Raw genomic sequence first — 18,310 nt, 5'->3', positions numbered from 1 at the left:
TCTAGTTTGATGTAATCACATTTGTTTATTTTTTCCTTTATTTATCTTGTTTTAGGAGATGTATCCATGAAGAAATTGTTACGTGAGATATCTGATATTTTCTTGCCTATGTTTTCCTCTAAGACTTTTATGGTGTCATGGCATACATTTAAGTCTTTTATCCATCTTGAGTTTATTCTCATGTGTGGTGTAGGTTGGTGGTCTAGTTTCATTTTTTTTGCAAGTCCCTATCCAGTTCTCCCAGCACCATTTGTGAAAGAGGCTCTTCTCACTCCATTTTATGTTCCTTCCTCCTTTATGAAATATTAGTTGACCATAGAGGCCTGGGTTTATTTCTGGACTCTCTATTCTGTTCCATTGATCTATATGTCTGTTCTTATGCCAGCACCAGACTGTTTTGATCATGGTGGCTTTGTAGTATTGTTTGATATCTGGTGTTGTGATTCCTCCTACTATGTTCTTCTGTCTTAAAATTGCTTTTGCTATTTGGGGTCTTTTTTGGTTCCATTTGAATTTATGGAGTATTTGTTCTAGGTCTGTGAAATATATCATTGGTATTTTAATAGGCATTGCATTGAATCTATAGATTGCTTTCGGTAGTGTGGCTATTTTGATGATGTTGATTCTTCCCATCCAAGAACATGGTATTTGCTTCCATTTATTTGTATCTTCCTTAATTACTTTCTTCAATGTTACATAATTTTCAGAGTACAAGTCTTTTATCTCTTTGGTTAAGTTTACTCCTAGGTACTTTATTTTTCTTGTTGCTACAGTAAATGGTGTTTTCTTTTTGGTCTCTGTCTCTGATATTTTATTGTTGGTGTACAGAAATGCCTTAGATTTCTGTATATTTATTTTGCACCCTCCTATTTTGCCAAGTTCACTTATTATATCGAGTAGTCTTTTAGTGGAGTTTATAGGGTTTTCTAGGTATACTATCATGTCATCTGCATATAATGAGAGTTTTACTTCTTCTTTCCAATTTGGATGTCTTTTATTTCTTTTCGTTGCCTGATTGCTGTGGCTAGGAGTTCCAACACTATGTTGAATAGGAGTGGAGAGAGTGGACAACCTTGTCTAGTTCCTGAATTCAGGGGTAATGCTTTTAGTTTTTGTCCATTGAGTATGATGTTGGCCTCAGGCTTCTCATATATAGCCTTAATTATGATAAGGTATGCTCCCTCTATTCCCATTTTGCTGAGTGTTTTCATCACAAATGGGTGTTTTACTTTATAAAATGCTTTTTCTGCATCTATTGATATGATCATGTGATTTTTGAATTTCATTTTGTTTAGGTGATGTATTATATTTATTGATTTGCTAATATTTAACCATCCTTGCATCCCTGGGATGAATCCCACTTGATCGTGATGTATGATCTTTTTGATGTATTGCTGGATCCTGTTTGCCAATATTTTATTGAGGATTTTAGCATCTATGTTCATCAGTGATATTGGCCTGTAGTTTTCTTTCTTTGTTGTGTCTTGACCTGGTTTTGGGATTAGGGTAATACTGGCTTCATAGAAAGAGTTTGGGATTTTCCCCTCTTCTTGGATTTTTTGAAACAGTTTGAGGAGGATAGGAGTTAGTTCTTCTCTAAATGTTTTTTAGAATTCCCCTGTGAAGCCATCTGGTTCAGGGCTTTTGTGTGCAGGGAGATTTTTGATTACTGTTTCAATTTCCTTCTTTGTTATTGGTCTGTTGAAACTTTCCACTTCTTGATTCAGTTTTGGAAGGTTGTATGTTTCTAGAAATTTGTCCATTTCTTCTAGATTGTCAGTTTTTCTTGCCATACAGTTGTCTGTAGTAATTTCTAACTATCATTTGTATTTCTGTGGTATCAGTTGTGATTTCTCCTTTTTCAATTCTGGTTTTGTTTATTTGGGTTTTCTCTCTTTTTTTCTTGATGAGCCTGGCTGGAGGCTTGTCGATTTTGTTTATTTTTTCGAAGAACCAGCTCCTAGTTTTGTTGATCTTTTGGATTGTTTGTTTAGTCTCTATGTCATTTAGTTCTGCTCTGATCTTGATGACTGCGTTCCTTCTTCTTGCCCTAGTCTTTGTTTGTTGTTGTTGTTCTAGTTCTTGTAGCTTTATGGTTAGGTTTTTTATTTGAGATTTTTATATCCTTTTCAGATATGCCTGTATTGCTATGAACTTCCCTATCAGGACTGCTTTTTATGTGTCCCACAGGTTTTGGGCTGTTGTGTGCTCACTATCATTAGTTTCTAGAAATTTCTTGATTTCTTCTTTGATGTCATTGTTAATCCATTCATTATTTAATAGCATGGTATTCAATCTCCATGAGTTTAGGTGTCTTTGTTATTTTTTCTCAGGTTGATTTTTAGTTTCAAGGCATTGTGGTCTGAAAAGATGCTTGATATGATTACAATTTTCTTGAATTTGTTGAGGCTTGTTTTGTGACCTATCATGTGGTCTATCTTTGAAAATGTCCCATATGCCATTGAAAAGAATGTATATTTTGCTTCTTTGGGGTGGAAAATTCTATATATATCAGTTAGGTCCATGTGGTTTAGTGTGCTGTTCAATGCCTGTATATCCTTGGTGTTTCTTTGCCTTGATGATCTATTGTTGATAATGGAGTCTTGAGGTCCCCTACTATGAGTGTGTTGTTGTTGATATCTTTCTTGTAGTCTTCTAGTATTTTCTTTATGTATTTGGGTGCTCCTATGTTGGGTGCATATATGTTTATCAATGTTATATCTTCTTGATGGATTGTTTCTTTAAGTATTATGAAATGTTCTTCTTTGTCTCTTTTTATTGCCCTTGCTTTGAAATCCATTTTGTCTGATATGAGGACTGCTACCCCGGCTTTTTTTTTTCTGGTCTGTTTGCTTGGAATATTTTTTTATATCCCTTTACTTTCAGTCTCTGTAAATCTTTTGTTTTGAGGTGTGTTTCTTGTAGATAGCAAATATGTGGGTCCTGTTTTCTTATCCATTCTGTTACCCTATGTCTTTTAATTGGAGCATTTAATCCATTTACATTTAAGATTACTATTGACGTATATTTATTCATTTCCCTTTGTACCTCTGTTCCTCTCCTCTTTTTTTTTTCTTCTTCTTTTTTCTTAGAACACTCCCTTTAGCATCTCTTGCAATGCTGGTTTGATGGAGATGTATTCTTTCAGTCTTCCTTTGTCTGAGAAACTCCTTATTTCACCTTCTATTTTGAATGAGAGCCTTGCTGGGTAGAGTATTCTTGGTTGTAGACCTTTGTTTTTCATTGCTTGAAATGTTTTTGACCATTCCCTTCTGGCTTGTAATGTTTCTGTTGAGAAATCAGTTGATAGCCTTATTGGAGCTCCCTTGTATGTTATTTGTTGTTTTTCTCTTGCTGCTTTTAGGATTCTCTCTTTGTCTTTGAATGTTGCCATTTTAATTATGATGTGCCTTGGAGTGGGTTTTGGGAGGTTCCTCTTCATTGGAACTCTCTGTGCTTCCTGAACTTGTATAACTTTTTCTCTCATAAGGTTCGGAAAATTTTCTGTCACTATTTCTCCTATCAGTTTTTCAATTCCATGCTCCTTTTCTTCTCCCTCTCTAATTCCGATGATCCTGATATTATTTCTTATCATGCTATCCTGTAATTCCCTTACATCTTGTTCATATTTTTTCAATCTTTTTTTTCATTTTGCTGTACTGTCTGGGAATTTTTCTCTACATTATCTTCTAACTCACTAATCCGATCCTCTGCTTCCTTTAGTCTTCTTTTGACTGATTCTACTGTTTTCTGTTCAGAGATTGAATTCTTCATTTCTTCCTGGTTCTTGTTAATAGTTTCTATGTCTTTTTTTATGCTGGTGTAGTTCTCTGCAAGTTCCCTATAATTTTCTTGGAGCTGCTGGTAACTTCCTTGAAGGTTGTCATAGTTGTTTTTAAGGATGTCGAGTATATTGAGCTTCTTTACCACCATTGTTTTGAATTCCATGTCTGACATTAGGGCTATGTCTATTTCATCTACCTCTCTTTCTGAGGATTCCTCTTTTCATTTCATTGAGAGGTTATTTTTGCGTCTTATCATGTTGGATTCTTTTTGTTTTTATTTATTTATTTATTTATTTGTTTTTTTTTTCGGGGGGTAGTCTGCTTTGACTTCCCTCCTTTGTGGTGTGAGATTCTTTATGGGAGTTCTGGGGGTTTCAGTGGTGCAGTCTCTTTGATATCCTGAGCCTGATGTTCTTGGGTTACCCTTTATGTCGTTTGTTTATGCTGTCTGGTTATATTTCAGATGTTCTTTGGTAGGATCTTCCTTCTGGCTAGTTGACTGAGAGTCACTCTATCCACTTTGTCTTGAGTTCTTTTGTGGAGATGCTGTTAAAAACATAAACACACAGCCCAGGCAGGAGACCCACACCCTCAAAAATTATCCCCCACCCTCTATCCCGCTATCGTCAGCCAATGAGCCAGTATTAATATAAATGTAAAGAGATTAGAGCTTTTATACTATAAGACAAATAGATAAGAGTTTTTTTTAGAGAGGAAAAATATGATTTTTGAGAGAGGGGATGATAGATTAATAATTGTTGAGACTATGCAAGCCAGTAGATAATATTTACATTGTATATTAATAAAAATAGAAAAAAAAGGATGGAAAAATGCATAATATAGTAAGAAAGTGGGATTGTATTGTATTTGGGTTTATATAGTAATTATATTCTATTATTTAGAGTGATAGGGGGGCTAAACTAGACACACAAACAAATATTTTAAGGAAGGGAAAAAACAAGAAAAAAGAAGAAAGAAAAGAAGAAAGGAAGAAAAAAAAGGGGAAAAAAGGAATGTTTTTACTCAGTTCAGCCTTGGTGTGTCGTCTTCTTTTTCTGCGTCCGCAGCTGGTCTAGTGTGGCAGTTCAGAGGTTCTTGTTTCTTGTAGCAATGGTGTGCACCCGCGGTTGCCGGCAGGGTGCGCTCCCTTGCTGCCCGCTGGAGCCAGCTGAAGTGTCCTTGCGCATTCGCCCCTGCACACGTGGTTCGGCCCGAGAGCTTGCCCCATGATTGGTGGCTATTGTAGCCGGGCCGAGGTGTTTTCGTGCTGGCGCTGAGGTGTCCTTGTGTGTGCATCCCTGCACGCTCGGGCGGCCCGAGAGCTTGCCCCAGTGTTTATAACTTTTAAAATTGTTTGCCAACATTTGAAACTTGGGAAATGTCACATAAAATTCCAATTTGTTTATTTATTGTATTTATTGTGTATTTGTTTATTTAGCCTGAAATTTTGATAGTTTTTTTTGTTTGAATACATGCAGTAAATGTGCTACTGGGAAATGCAGTTATGTATTAAGCAACAAACCTTCCTGGGCATCATAATATTTTATAGATGCTAAATTTTTTAAAATGTTTATTAATCACAACAGAAATTTTATGTTGAACTAGAAATATCTCTGTCAGTGTATTGAAAAAATGACTGAGACCAAACAGGGTATATTATGTGGAAGCATTAGGTTTTATGTGGCATTTTCTTTTGTATGTTATGAGAATATACATATAAAAATACCATAGAGTTATATATATATTTTTGTGATTTTAATAAGAACATTTATGTGAATAAAGAATTTTTTGGCATGTTTTCCATTACAAGCACATCAGGAAATTGTTTCCTTTGATATATTGAAAAAGTCCTAAGTAGTGTAATATAAGCATATTGCAATTAGTATGTGTGAGTAAGGGTTAATGTCAGATTGTTATAAAATGTATATCCAAGTTGCAATGTTTTTTAGGGACACAGAGCTTATATTTGTTCATTGGTAAATTCACTAGGAGTTATTCACTTCGTGGTAAAGGTTTAAATAGGGCATATTATGGATAGAGCAGCTGCCACCATAAGCTGGAAACCCTCCACTGACTTTAACAATAAACAGCCCAAATTTGGATCAAATTGGTGAACAATATAGTGATCAACTTCTCTTTATGAGCCTAGTTGCCAAAGTTAGGTCAAGATGCTCATCCCAAATATAAAGCCCACTGTGCAAAGAGTCAACCCATGTCTTGAAAGAAAGCAAGTCTCTCTTCCTTTAAGATACTGACTAAAAATAGCCTCACCCCTCATTCCCAATCCATTCCCCTTATCCACACCTCTGTTAAAACTCGTCGGCAGCCGTCTGTCTCGAGAGACGATGGTGTAGCTTCTTAAGAGTCTATCTGCACCGCCGAAAATGGCTGTGCAGTCCGACTCGGGAGTGACACGATATCTGTCTCCTCCCATGTTGAATCGACATCTTGTGATGATGCTGGAGTGTCCTCTCCAGTGAAGCTGAAGCTACAGAGCCTGGGCAGGGTGATATGGAGGGTCTGCTGTTGCCCATGCAGCAGACCTCCCCTCTCTTCGCAGCTGAAGGGTCCAAGGGAAAGACGGAGTCAATACAGCTTGGCTTCAGGTGCGCCGCAGGAGTTGCCGGTGTTGACTACAACGTCAAACCGCCTTAGGGACTCCGGCTCCGGATTTTCTGTCGGGGTTTACTCCCTTAGCCTTTCCCCTGAAGAGGTATGCCGCAAGGCAGCGGAGGTTTTTTGGAGTCAGAGTTTTCCTAACCTGTGCTAAATTATGTACTTGACATTTGAATTCTCAATACAAAACCTGACATTAACACCCTGATATAGAAAAAAAGGTGGCAAGTTTATTTTTTGCAAATCAGAGTGGTAATAAATTTTTTAAAAAAATAGTAATTATTAATTATTGCTACTTCAATTTGTTTTTTTTTTTAATTTAAAATATTACCTCTATGATTTTTTAATTTATCTCATATGGTCACCCTATAATTAATTAAAGAAAACTTATTACAATTCTGGCCATTAAATTTTCTTACAACTAGCCTGATTTACTTATTTAAGGTACCTCTCTAGCTCCTGTAGGCATTTGAATTTGTGATAACTACATTAGATAATATTTTATCCATTCCTCCCCCTGTCCCTACTCTCTACACTCTAAGAGAAGGAAAAGTTTAACAATTTATTGACAGTCCAAAAGACTGTGAGTAATTGAAAGAGGAGATCACTTTGGGTTCATTTCTGGAATAATTTATAGAACAGAAGTCCCTCTCTATATCATAGTTCACTTATCGCGACCTCACTGTATTGTGGGATTTTAAAAAATATTATATTTAATTATTTAACATGGATTTTTTGCTATATTGCGGGATTTTGCGGTACTGTATATGTATGTTGTTAAAGTTACGTAGGTTTAAGAGTGTAGAATAAATGTAAGGTTCCTACTTCGCAGGCGGGTTTAGAACATGATATCCACAATGTGAGGGGATACTGTAGTTATACAATGATTGTTTATTAGATGGATGAGTAAATGTACTTCATTTGAAGAGAGAACACCTACCCAGAACTCTTTGGGGATGGAAGTTATATTTAAATCTCATGCAAGTTTAGTGTCAAGGATAATCATTTTTCTTTCCCTTCAACTTCTCCTTCTTGATCCTTTTCTGCCTTAGACGCCTATACAACAGCTGAAGTGGTTTATTCTTGGACTCTTGGGAAGAACAAATCTGTGGAAGTAGCACAGGATGGCTCTCGCCTGAATCAGTATGACTTGCTGGGCCATGTTGTTGGGACAGAGATTATCCGCTCTAGTACAGGTATTTATTTTATTAAACAAGGATTTTTGTAATCTGTACCACATACCAGTCACTATTCTAAGTGTTTATGATAATTTCTGTAATCCTCAAAATAGTCTTGTAAGGAAACTAAGCATAGAGCTATTCAGTACTGTACCCCACACCACAGCTACATAACATCAGAGCCAAGATCTGAATCTGTGCAGATTGATTCCCAACCACCATGCCACACTGTCTCTTGGGGAGTGGGTTAGAAGGTCACAGGAATTAGGACTGGACTGTAGCAGAAGAGAAGGCAGATGGAACTGATAGTAAAGGTTTCATAAAGACATTTGCTTAACTCCACCAATGCTGAAGTGACAAGTTATTGACACCAAGAGAACCCAGATACACATCCAGGATGTCCAAGGATGAGCCATCAATTGTTCTATTTTTAAAATATTTTATTTATTTAATTTTAGAGACAGGGGAAAGGAAAGAGAAAGAGAGGGAGAGAAACATCGATGTGAGAGAGAAACATTGATTAACTGCCCCACTGGGGAATGAACTTGCAACTCAGGCATGTGTCCGACCAGGAACCGAACTGGCAACCTTTGGCTTTGCAAGATGATGCCCAACCAACTGAATCCACTGGTCAGGCCTGGAATTATTTTATTAAGTAAACCAACCATCTGAGAAACAAGTCTGTCTGGCAAAGCTTGCCAGGTCCAATCAATGGCTCATCCTTGGATATTGGTAAATAGAACATAGGAACATATTCTGTAGTCTTAAAATCCTGTCTATCTAGAAAATGACAAGATGTAGAGGCCTGAAGAAGGAGAAATCCTCATTTCTGACTAATCTTAGGGTATCTGGCAAAATGAAGTATATCTTGAGGCCCATATACTTTATAATATTTTTCTGCCATGAAAGCATGGGAACTTTCAACATTTGTCTCCAGGTAACATCTCTGAATCTACAGTTATGAATGAATTGGGGTACTCTTGTCCTTTCAGTTCAGTATCTGGGCATTGCTGTTCCCTCTTCTTATGATGTTACATATGTCTTCTTGTCTATGCCATGTTCTCCTTCCACCCTTGGGCCAGAGAAGTTTACCTAAAAACAATCAGTATTTGAAATGAATTTAAAGGATAACAGGATTTAGTGATTTGGAATTTGATATGGGAAAATGTTATACTTGAGAAAGGCAATACAGCGGTGTCAAAAAGCCAAAAGTACATGAGAGCATGACCTAGTGGAAAAGCTGGATGAGATAGAGAGTCCGAGGCCTCCAGTGTGTGGGCTGCCCTCCTTGGAGGGAATTCTGGAGTTGGTGAAGAGAGTCAGTAGTGGCTGGACCAGGCTGAGAGGCCAGACAGACACTGTGTGTATGGCTGACCCAAGTCCAAGGGTCCCCTCCCCCCAGCAGGTGTGAGTCAGCTGCTGAGGCCAAGTGCCTGGTTTTATAGGAAACATACAGGTGCCAGTGGGGGTGTTCCTGGGCCACCTGCACCTTGGCATTTTGCTCCAAGGAGCACTCCAAGCCATGGAGCTTAGGGGTCAGGACGGCTACTGTGTGGCTGCAGCTCAGATTCTGGCTGCACACTCCATACTCTAGAAGTATTGGAAATGTGTCTTGGGGCCACTTGCCCAACCTCTCTGGGCTCCTTTGCTCATGGTGAAGAAGCAATGACAGTACACTTACTGCTGCCTGCTGGTTGCTGACCTGCTGCTGGGCTTGCAAGTCCTGACCCCTGGATTGGGCATCTGCCTTGTTAGCCTGCCCGTGACCTGCATCCTGGGGCCCCATGGAAAGGTGGGGCTGGAGCCCTGATCCTGCTACTTGGGTTTTCTTGCACCATCACTGCCAACATCCAGGCTCAGAGCACCCCCTACCCCTAGTCTCCTCCCTGGAAACAGTGATAGATAGCCTGGGTGTGGGGGTTGGAGGAAGAGAGGGAGGTGTGGTGAGTAGGATGAGAGGGAATAGGCCTGAGGATAGGAAGTTGTCTTCAGCACCTGAACAGTGCATTCCTTCTGTCCTACTGTGCCCCTTGCCTCTGTGAGGGAAGCTGGACTCCTACTCCCGGGGTGCTTCTGCATTGTACTGTTGGGGCAGCTGCTGCTGTGACCTCCCAACTGAGATCAGACCCTAAACATACCACCTGCTCTCCCCTACCCTGAGCTTGTGAGCAGAGGACCAAGGCTCCTGGAAGAGGCCATGTGTGCCAGAGTCAAGGCTCTGTACAGTGGCGCACAGCATAGGGGACCCCTAGGTGCCCAGGGCATCACCCTCCCCTCCCCCCCCACCTTTGGGATGTCCACCTTGCCAGGGGGAGGGAATTCCCAGGACCACTGCAGCTGCATGCATGCACTCTCCTCACATTCAGTCCCTCCTTGGCATTTCTCACCTAGTTTCAATTTATCCAAGTAGCCCCAGCTCCCACTTCATTTGCTTAAATTACTGTTTCTTTAGTCTATCACATAGGCAATACATGTTCATGAAAGTTAGAAATACAGCAGTCAATGGGGGGGGGGAGAGAAGGGGGATAAGTAAGGGAAGGGTTTAGTTAAAGAACATGTATAAATGACTCATGGACATGGACAAAGGGGAGGGATATGATTATGGGAGAAGGGGTGGGCTGGGTAAGGGAGAGAAATGGGGGAAAAATGGGACACCTGTAATTGAAAAATCAAAAAAAAAAAAAGAAAAGAAAATAGAAAAAAAAAAGAAATACAGAGGAGCAAAAAATAAAAATATTCTTTAATTCCACCATCTAGAAAAAATATTCTCAGGTTTTGATACATTAACTGATTATTGTACTTTTTGGTATATAACCTTTAAAAATGTTCCCTTTGTGATTTTTACATAAATGGGACCATATTACTGATACTGTTTTATGTTATTTTTATTTAATTTTATATTATAAGCATGTTTTCTTATCAAAAAATGTACACACAAGTTAATAATATTTTAATTGAGATAGAACTGGCATAACATTATATCAGTTTCAGGTATACAACATGGTGATTAGATATTTGTATACATTGCCAAATAATTGCCATAGTAAGTCTAGTAAATATCCATCACCATATATAGTTACAAATTATTTCTTCTTGTAATGAGAACTTTTAGGATCTATTCTCTTAGCAGCTTTCAAGTAAGCAATATGGCATTATTAACTATCCCAGGACTTATTTTATAACTGGCAGTTTATACCTTTTGACCCTCTTCATCCATTTCACGCACTGCCCCCCACCCCACATACTCTTGTCTTTGACAACTACCAATCTCTTCTTTGTATCTGTGAGCTTGTTCATGAGTGTGTGTGTGTTTTGTTTCAGATTCCACATATAAGTGAGATTATACAATATTGGTCTTTGTGTAACTTATTTTATTTAATATAATGCCCTCAAGTTCCATCCATGATGTCGTAAACGGCAAGATTTTCTTCTCTTTATGACTGAATAATATTGCATTGTATATATGTGCCACATTTTTATCCTTTCATCTATCCATGGACACAGATTGCTTCCATATCTTGGCTACTGTAAACAATACTTTAGTGTATATCAGAGGGCATGTATCTTTTTGAGTTAGTGTTTTTTGTTTTCTTTGAATAAATACTGAGAAGTGGAATTGCTGTAGCATATGCTCATTCTATATTTAACTTGGAAGAGAATTCCCATATTTTATTGGCTACACCAATTTATATCCCCACCAACAGTACAGAAGTGTTCCCCTTTCCCCACATCTTTACCAATACTTGTTTCTTTTTAGTTATAAATGTTTTAATACTTAGAGTGGACATACATTAATTATTACTTTAAATTTAAAAAGAGAAGCCTCCTTCAAGGCCACAACATTCTTGACAATGAAGTGGTAAGTGTTGTTATCACTGGGAAGTAATAACATTATGAAACTCAATAAAATAATATCTTCATTTTTAATGAACTCATATATGTGATTCATAATCTATCCTATTATCTACTATTATTTTCTGTGTTTTAATACTATAACCAACACTGTAGACCTTTTTTCCATATATATATTTGTTCCTGTGTAATTATCTGCCTAGAATAGAGATAGAATATCAAGATTGTTATTTTAGAAAGTAGACACACTTAAAAATTTTAATATGTATTGACAAATTGCCATTCTAAGAGGTTAAACAATTCACATTGCCATTATCAGTATATAAGCATGACCATTTCCTTTCACTCTTGGCAATGTATGTGTCACAGGTTGAATTATATTCCCTCTTACATTGAAGCTCTGATCCCGAGTACCTCAGAATGTAACCTTATTTGAAAATAGGGTCATTGCAGATATAATTAGATTATATTTCAAATTAGTTTAAAAACACAATACAATGTATATCAGTAAAAGGTGATTTAATATATTAAAATGCATTTGCACAATTTAATACTACATAAGAAGTAATGAAGAAGTTTGTTTTTTTTTATGTCCACTCCTTCTCCAGTCAATTCCCACCCCATTGTCCATGTCCATGGGTCATTTATACATGTTCCATGACTAGACCTTTCCCCTTCTTACCCATTTCTCTCAATCCATCCTCCCTCCTTGTTACTGTTAGTCTGCTCCTTGTTTACATGTCTCTGGTTCAATTTTGCTCATTTGTTTGTGTTGTTCATTAGTTTCCTATATTAAGTGATATCATATGGTATTTGTCTTTTGTTGCCTGGCTTATTTCACTAAGCATAACTCTCTCTAGTTCCATCCATGTTGTTGTAAAAGGTAGGAGTTCCTTCTTTCTTTCTGCTGCATAGTACTCCATTGTGTAAATATACCACTGTTTTTTGATCCACTCATCTACAGATGGGCACTTAGGTGGTTTCCAGCACTTGGCTCTTGTAAATAGCGCTGCTATGAACATAGGAGTGCATAGGTTCTCTTGAATTGGTATTTCAGGATTCTTCAGGTATAATCCTTTATGTTACTGTTCAATGGGAATATCTGCAGGATATATTGTAGAGTAAAAAAAAGCAAAGCACAAAACACTGAAGAGTATAGGAATATATGTTTATATAGGGATAATATTTCTAGAAATATACACAAGAAGCTATTAATTGTAGTTAAAGGAGGGAGAAATGTGATGAGTGGTTTAGGGCAGTTTTGAGATGGAGACCTAGCTGTATACCATTTGATACCCTTTGATTTAGGTACCATATAAATATTATATCACATATATGTATCTTCTTTTTATGTCATAACTTCTGGATATTCCTTTCTGAATTCTGGATATGCTCCTCTATGTATATTAATGAGGTATAACATGTTAATGGATAGCTGGGCTAAGGAAAGAAAGACCTATAATTCATGGAAATTCTGTTTTGTATTGTGACTGAGCAAACTGAGGCTTGTTCATGTGGCACTTTGGTGTATGGCCCAACAATTAGTGTTGAGAAAAACAGGTCTTTATCTACAATATTCCAACCCTGAGGGGCTTGGAACACTCCTGCTCAGAGCCCTGTTCTCCCACAAAACCCAGCACTTCCCTTGCTCCCCAAAAGTCTATAAGCCAAAACCCAAACCCAATAGTTCCTCATTCCTTATCTGTCAGCTCTCTCCTTCAGGATCTGGGGTATCTTGTCCTCAACCTCTGTATAATAGTCTGGCAAAGCATGTGTCATGTTACATTGGATCATGGTGAAGTCCAGAAAAGGCACAAGTCCTAAGGGAGTCCTTTCCATATGTCCCAACTTCCAAGAGTTCAGATAGATTCCAGGTATGCAAGGCAGAGTCCTTGGTAGCTTTGGAGTCAGCTAGAGTGGGCACAATTAAAGCAGCAGCATGCCTGCTTTCTTACTAGTCCAGGCCACATGACCTAATCTTGACTACAAACTGCATAGATGCTTGCTCTTTTTCACATGGCTGCTGCATTCAGCTTCTTCTCACATAGCTGCTACAACATGCTCCTTCTCTTAAGGCTGCCCACCCTTCCTTTTAAATCCTGAAAGTCAGGTGCACCTTTTGCCTCAGGGTGGTAGCACAGCTATTATCCAAATACCATCTTGCCATAAATATGCAAAGTACCTTAAAAGCTGTATTATTTCCTTCCTCTATCCCCCAAACCATGGATTGTGGGGACTTTGGGGATCCCTCCCCCATTTCAGTATGAAGAGCTTTCTCTTTGAATGCCGTCAGTCCTCAGTATAAAGTAATTCTAAGCAGAAGCCCCCTGTTCTTTGCTCCAGATTCAAACATGTTAAATAAATGAATAAAATTCCTCCCAATATGTGGCTAGTTGTTCATACCATTCTCCATTTCAGCACTGATTCCATTTTCCTTCATTTGGAAAATCATTGCATTAATTTTCTGAGAGGAGAACTTGGATGTATGATCTTATTCTTCCATCTTTCCTACAGATTTGGCCATTTGTTAGAAAAAGTGTATTACTGTCATCGTATATATTATTTCTTTAGACATATAGCATAGGTAAGTAAAGACAAAGTAGAAAATAAGAGAGTGAAAGAAACACAAAGACAAGTCAGAGGTATAAGGATTAAAAGACTATAGGAGGCAAAAAGTTCAAGGAACACAGTTGGAAAAATACTAAGCATGAATTTAAGAAAATATATCCACTCACTTAGTATGAGTTACTCTGCCAAGCTCTTAAAGAAGCCTCTTGTGTCTTTCACATCCTCAGAAAGTGGTTAAATTGTGACTGTGTTTTACATTGTATTCTCAAATATTTCACACTTAACACAGATGGAGCATAGTAGGATGTTGTGCAAAGGTAGGAGAAGATTCCCCAAACCACTCCAAGAGTCATCCTTCATAATAAGACACACAGAGAAAGGAAGCAATAGAGACAAGAAGAGGAGGAATAAATAATAATGAAAATATGAGTAGCTATGTAAAACATTAATTTGCTAAGCTGTTCTGTACTTCTGATCCATAGATAGTAATTAGTGAATATATATCCATTATATGTTTTATATTGTACCCTTGATATTTGTACCTTTGATATTTCATGTTTTACATTGTACTTTTTATATTTCATACACAGTATAGATGGTACTTAATACTCTTAATAAACTGAGACAGAAGGGGACTTCGAATAAAACCTTCTAATCTGATCAAAGCTTCAGTTCCCACTTGGCAGAAAAGAAGATGCAATGAGATACAAAATATCAGAGTTGTATTTGACAGAACCTATTCAGTTAATTGATGCTATGAATTTACGTGCTAAGGTTTCTAAACATCCACTTGTGATTTCCCCCACACAAAGTATCTAGACTATGAATACCTATGAATGTGCTAAAGTAGCTTTCCATTGTCCCTTTGTCTATTCTACAGTGGACTCAGATAGTCTGCAATACCAGGGCAGAAATGGGGAATCTTCTCAATAGAGTAGAAGGGTTCAGTTATAACTGAGGAGAATTCTTTTTGCCTCTGCCCACCCTCCAACTTTATTTAGGTATAAGTGAAAAAACTGTACACATTTAAGGTCTAGAGTGTGATTATATATATATTCACAACAATCCAGTATCTATCACCTCACAATCATCTTGGGTGTGCATGTGTGATGAGAAAACTTAAGATCTATTCTCAGAAAATTTTAAGTATATAATACAGTATTATTAACTATAGTCTTCATGCTGTACATTAGATCCCTAGCACTTATTCATCTTAAAACTGAAAATTTGTTCCTTTTAATCAACTTCTCCCCATTTTCCCTACCCTCAGCCCCTGGAAACCACTATTCTACTCTTTGTTTGTATGAGTACAACTTTTTTAGATTCCACATACAAATAATATCATGCACTATGTGTCTTTTTCTGCCTGGCTTATTTTATTCAGCATGATGTTCTCTAGATTCACCCATGTTGTTAAAAATTGCAGGATTTTCTTTTTTGTGGCTGAATAATACTCTATTTGTATAAAAGTTTGTGTGTATGTGTGCATGCATATATATATATGTATGTGTTCGTATATATATACATATATTCACATTTTATCTATTCATCTGTTGATATGCACTTGGCTTTCCATGTCTTGGCTATTGTGAATAATGCTGCAATGAACAAATATCTCTTCTAGATACTGATTTTATTCCTTTTAGACGTATATGTAGAAGAGGGATGAGAGGTTGCTATTTTATATGGTAGCTCTATTTTTAACTTTTTAGGAACCTCTATACTACTTTCTGTAATAGCTAAACCAATTTACATTCCCACTAATGGTGCACAAGGGTTCCTTTATTCTTGTCTTGTTATTTCTTGTCTTTTTGATAATGGCCATTCTAACAGCTGTGAGGTGATATCTCATTGTGGTTTTGATTTTCATTTCCCTGATGATTAGTGATGCTGAGCACCTTTTTATGTACCTATTGACTGTTTGTAAATCCTCTGTGGAAAAATGTCCATTCAGGTCTTTTGCCTATTTTTAAAATTGGATTTTATATTTTTATTTTTTGCTAATAGTTGTAGGTGTTCTTTATATTTTTTCAATAATAATATCTTATCAGATATATGGTTTCCAAATATTTTTCCTATTCTGCAGATTTCCTTTTCATTTTGTGCATTGTTTCCTTTGCTGTGTACAAGCTTTTTAGTTTGATATAATCCCATTTGTTTATTTTGGCTTTGTTGCTTGATCTTTTTGTGTTGTATCCAAAAGTTCATTGTCAAGACCAATGTCAAGGAGATTCTTTCCTATATTTTTTCCTAGGAGTTTCATGACTTCAGATCTTACGTTTAAGTCTTCAATCCATTAACTGTTAATTACTGATTATATCGCTTACATGATATTCACATTTCTTCTCAATTCAGTGGGCTATGATGCTCCATTGTTTAGCAGGTGTTACGTGATATCTTATTCTAGTTTTGATTTGCATTTCTCTGATGATTAATGATATTGAGCACCTTTTCATGTATCTGTGGGCCAGGCATGTTGTACATTTTTTTTTTTTTTGGTGGGGGACTCTCAAGCAGCACAGTGACCTGGCCATGGGCTGTTCTGGTGGATATGGTTACTGCTGCTTGCAGGTTTTGACCCTCGAGTCACTGTGTCTGAAGAAGTGGGAGCTACCACCTCCAAGCCCCATGGCCAAAAGATTGACTCCAAGGGGACACCTTGTCAGAGGATGGGAAAATCACCACCCAGTGGTAGCCTTGTCTTTGGGCAAAGTGGGGGCATTGCAGCCCCCAGTTCATGCAATACATACAGCGGGATTTGTTCCCCAGGGATTGCCTTGTGTATGGTCAGCAGAGGGGTGTGGTCACCGCCCCCCAAGGCCAAGTGGCCTTCTGATTTTGATCCCTAGGGATCATGTTGTGGAAGGACAGTGGAGCTACAACCCCCCAGGCTGTGCTGGTGGGTTTTGATACCCAGGGGTTGCCTTATTATCAGGCAGGTGTACTGCCACCACAGGCTGCGTGTCTGGGCATGCTTTGTTCTCAGGGAATTGCTTTGTTTGCTGCAGGTGGGTGACATTGCCACTTCAAGGATGCAAGGGCAGCAGATTTTGAGTCCAAGGGGGTCACTGTGTTGGTAGGTGGAGTTGTCGTGTCTTCAGAAAGGGGTCATCGCCAACCCCAGGCTTCACAGCTGGCAGGTTTGAGACCCAGAGGTTGCCATATATATCAACAGCAGAGATGTTGCCTCAGGCTGCGCAACCAGCTTGTCATGTTCCCCAGGTACTGATCACAGTGGGGGTACGTGGGGACACTGCCAACTCCAGACCGCGTGTCTAACGGGTTTTGACTACCAGGGGTCACTGTATTGGTGGGCAAGGTCGCCTCCACCCTCAGGCTGCACAGCCAGTAGATTTGACTCCCAGGGGTTGCCGGGCATGTGGCAATACCACCAACTTATCTGACATGTATTGTTCCCCAGGGAATTTGCTTTGTCTGCAGTCGGCAGTTGGCCTTGCCGCCCCTAGGCCACTTGGTCAGTGGGTTTTGACTCCCAGTGGTCATTGTGTTGGCTGGCAGGATCGCCACCACCCCCAGGCTGAAAGGCGGGCAGATTTGACCCCCAGAGCTGCTGCACCCAGGCTGCATGATCAGCGTGATTTGTTACCCTGGGATCACCTTCTGGTTGGTGGATGGTGGGAGGACAGCATAGTCCCCAGGCTGCATGGCCAGTGGTTTTGGATCCCAGAGATCACCTTGTTGGTGGGCAGAGGTGCTACTTCCCCCAGGCTGGTGACGGAGGAGGGTTAGTTTTGTTCCCCAGGCATTGCCTTCTCAGCAGGCAGTGTTGCTATGCCTGCATGTGGGAGTCGCTGCTGCCCCTAAGCTGCACAGTTAGGGGTTTTGACCCTAAGAGATTGCCTTGTGCATAGGCGTGGAGGGCGCTCCTGCGCCTAGACTATGTGACCATTTTGACTCCCAGGGATTGCCATATAGGTGGACAGAGGGGTTGTCACCTCGAGGCTGTGCAGCTGGAGGGTTTTGATCTCTAGAAATCCCTTGTGGGTGAGCAGGGGGATCTTCCACGTGCCCAGGATGCATGGCCTGTTGGTTTTGACCCCCAGGGATGCCATGTTGGTGACAAGTTTTGTCACCACCAAGATTTTCAACCAGCTGGTTTTGACTCCCAAGGATCACCTTGTCAGCAGACAGAGGAGCTGTAGGTAATATGGCCAGCACTTTTTTCTTGTTTTTGTTTTTTAATTGAATTTGTTGGATGACATTGGTTAATAAAATTATAGAGGTTTCAGGTGTACAATTTTATAATACATCATCTGTATATTGTGTGTTCATCACCCCAAATCAAGTCTC

General features: G+C 38.8%; 1 protein-coding gene across 1 annotated transcript in view; it reads left to right on the top strand.

Annotated features, from left to right (window-relative positions):
- Positions 1-18,310, top strand: part of GABRA3 (gamma-aminobutyric acid type A receptor subunit alpha3) — a 548,803-nt gene that overhangs the window by 425,870 nt on the left and 104,623 nt on the right. The window contains exon 7 of the mRNA XM_090264708.1: positions 7,454-7,597. Within this exon, the coding sequence (XP_090120834.1) occupies positions 7,454-7,597 (144 nt within the window). The remainder of the gene's footprint in view (positions 1-7,453; positions 7,598-18,310) is intronic.

The sequence above is a fragment of the Furipterus horrens genome, unplaced genomic scaffold (assembly GCF_987537825.1).
Source record: "Furipterus horrens unplaced genomic scaffold, mFurHor1.1.pri manual_scaffold_17, whole genome shotgun sequence".
Lineage (NCBI taxonomy): Eukaryota > Metazoa > Chordata > Mammalia > Chiroptera > Furipteridae > Furipterus > Furipterus horrens.
This window is presented reverse-complemented; position numbering and strand designations above follow the sequence as displayed.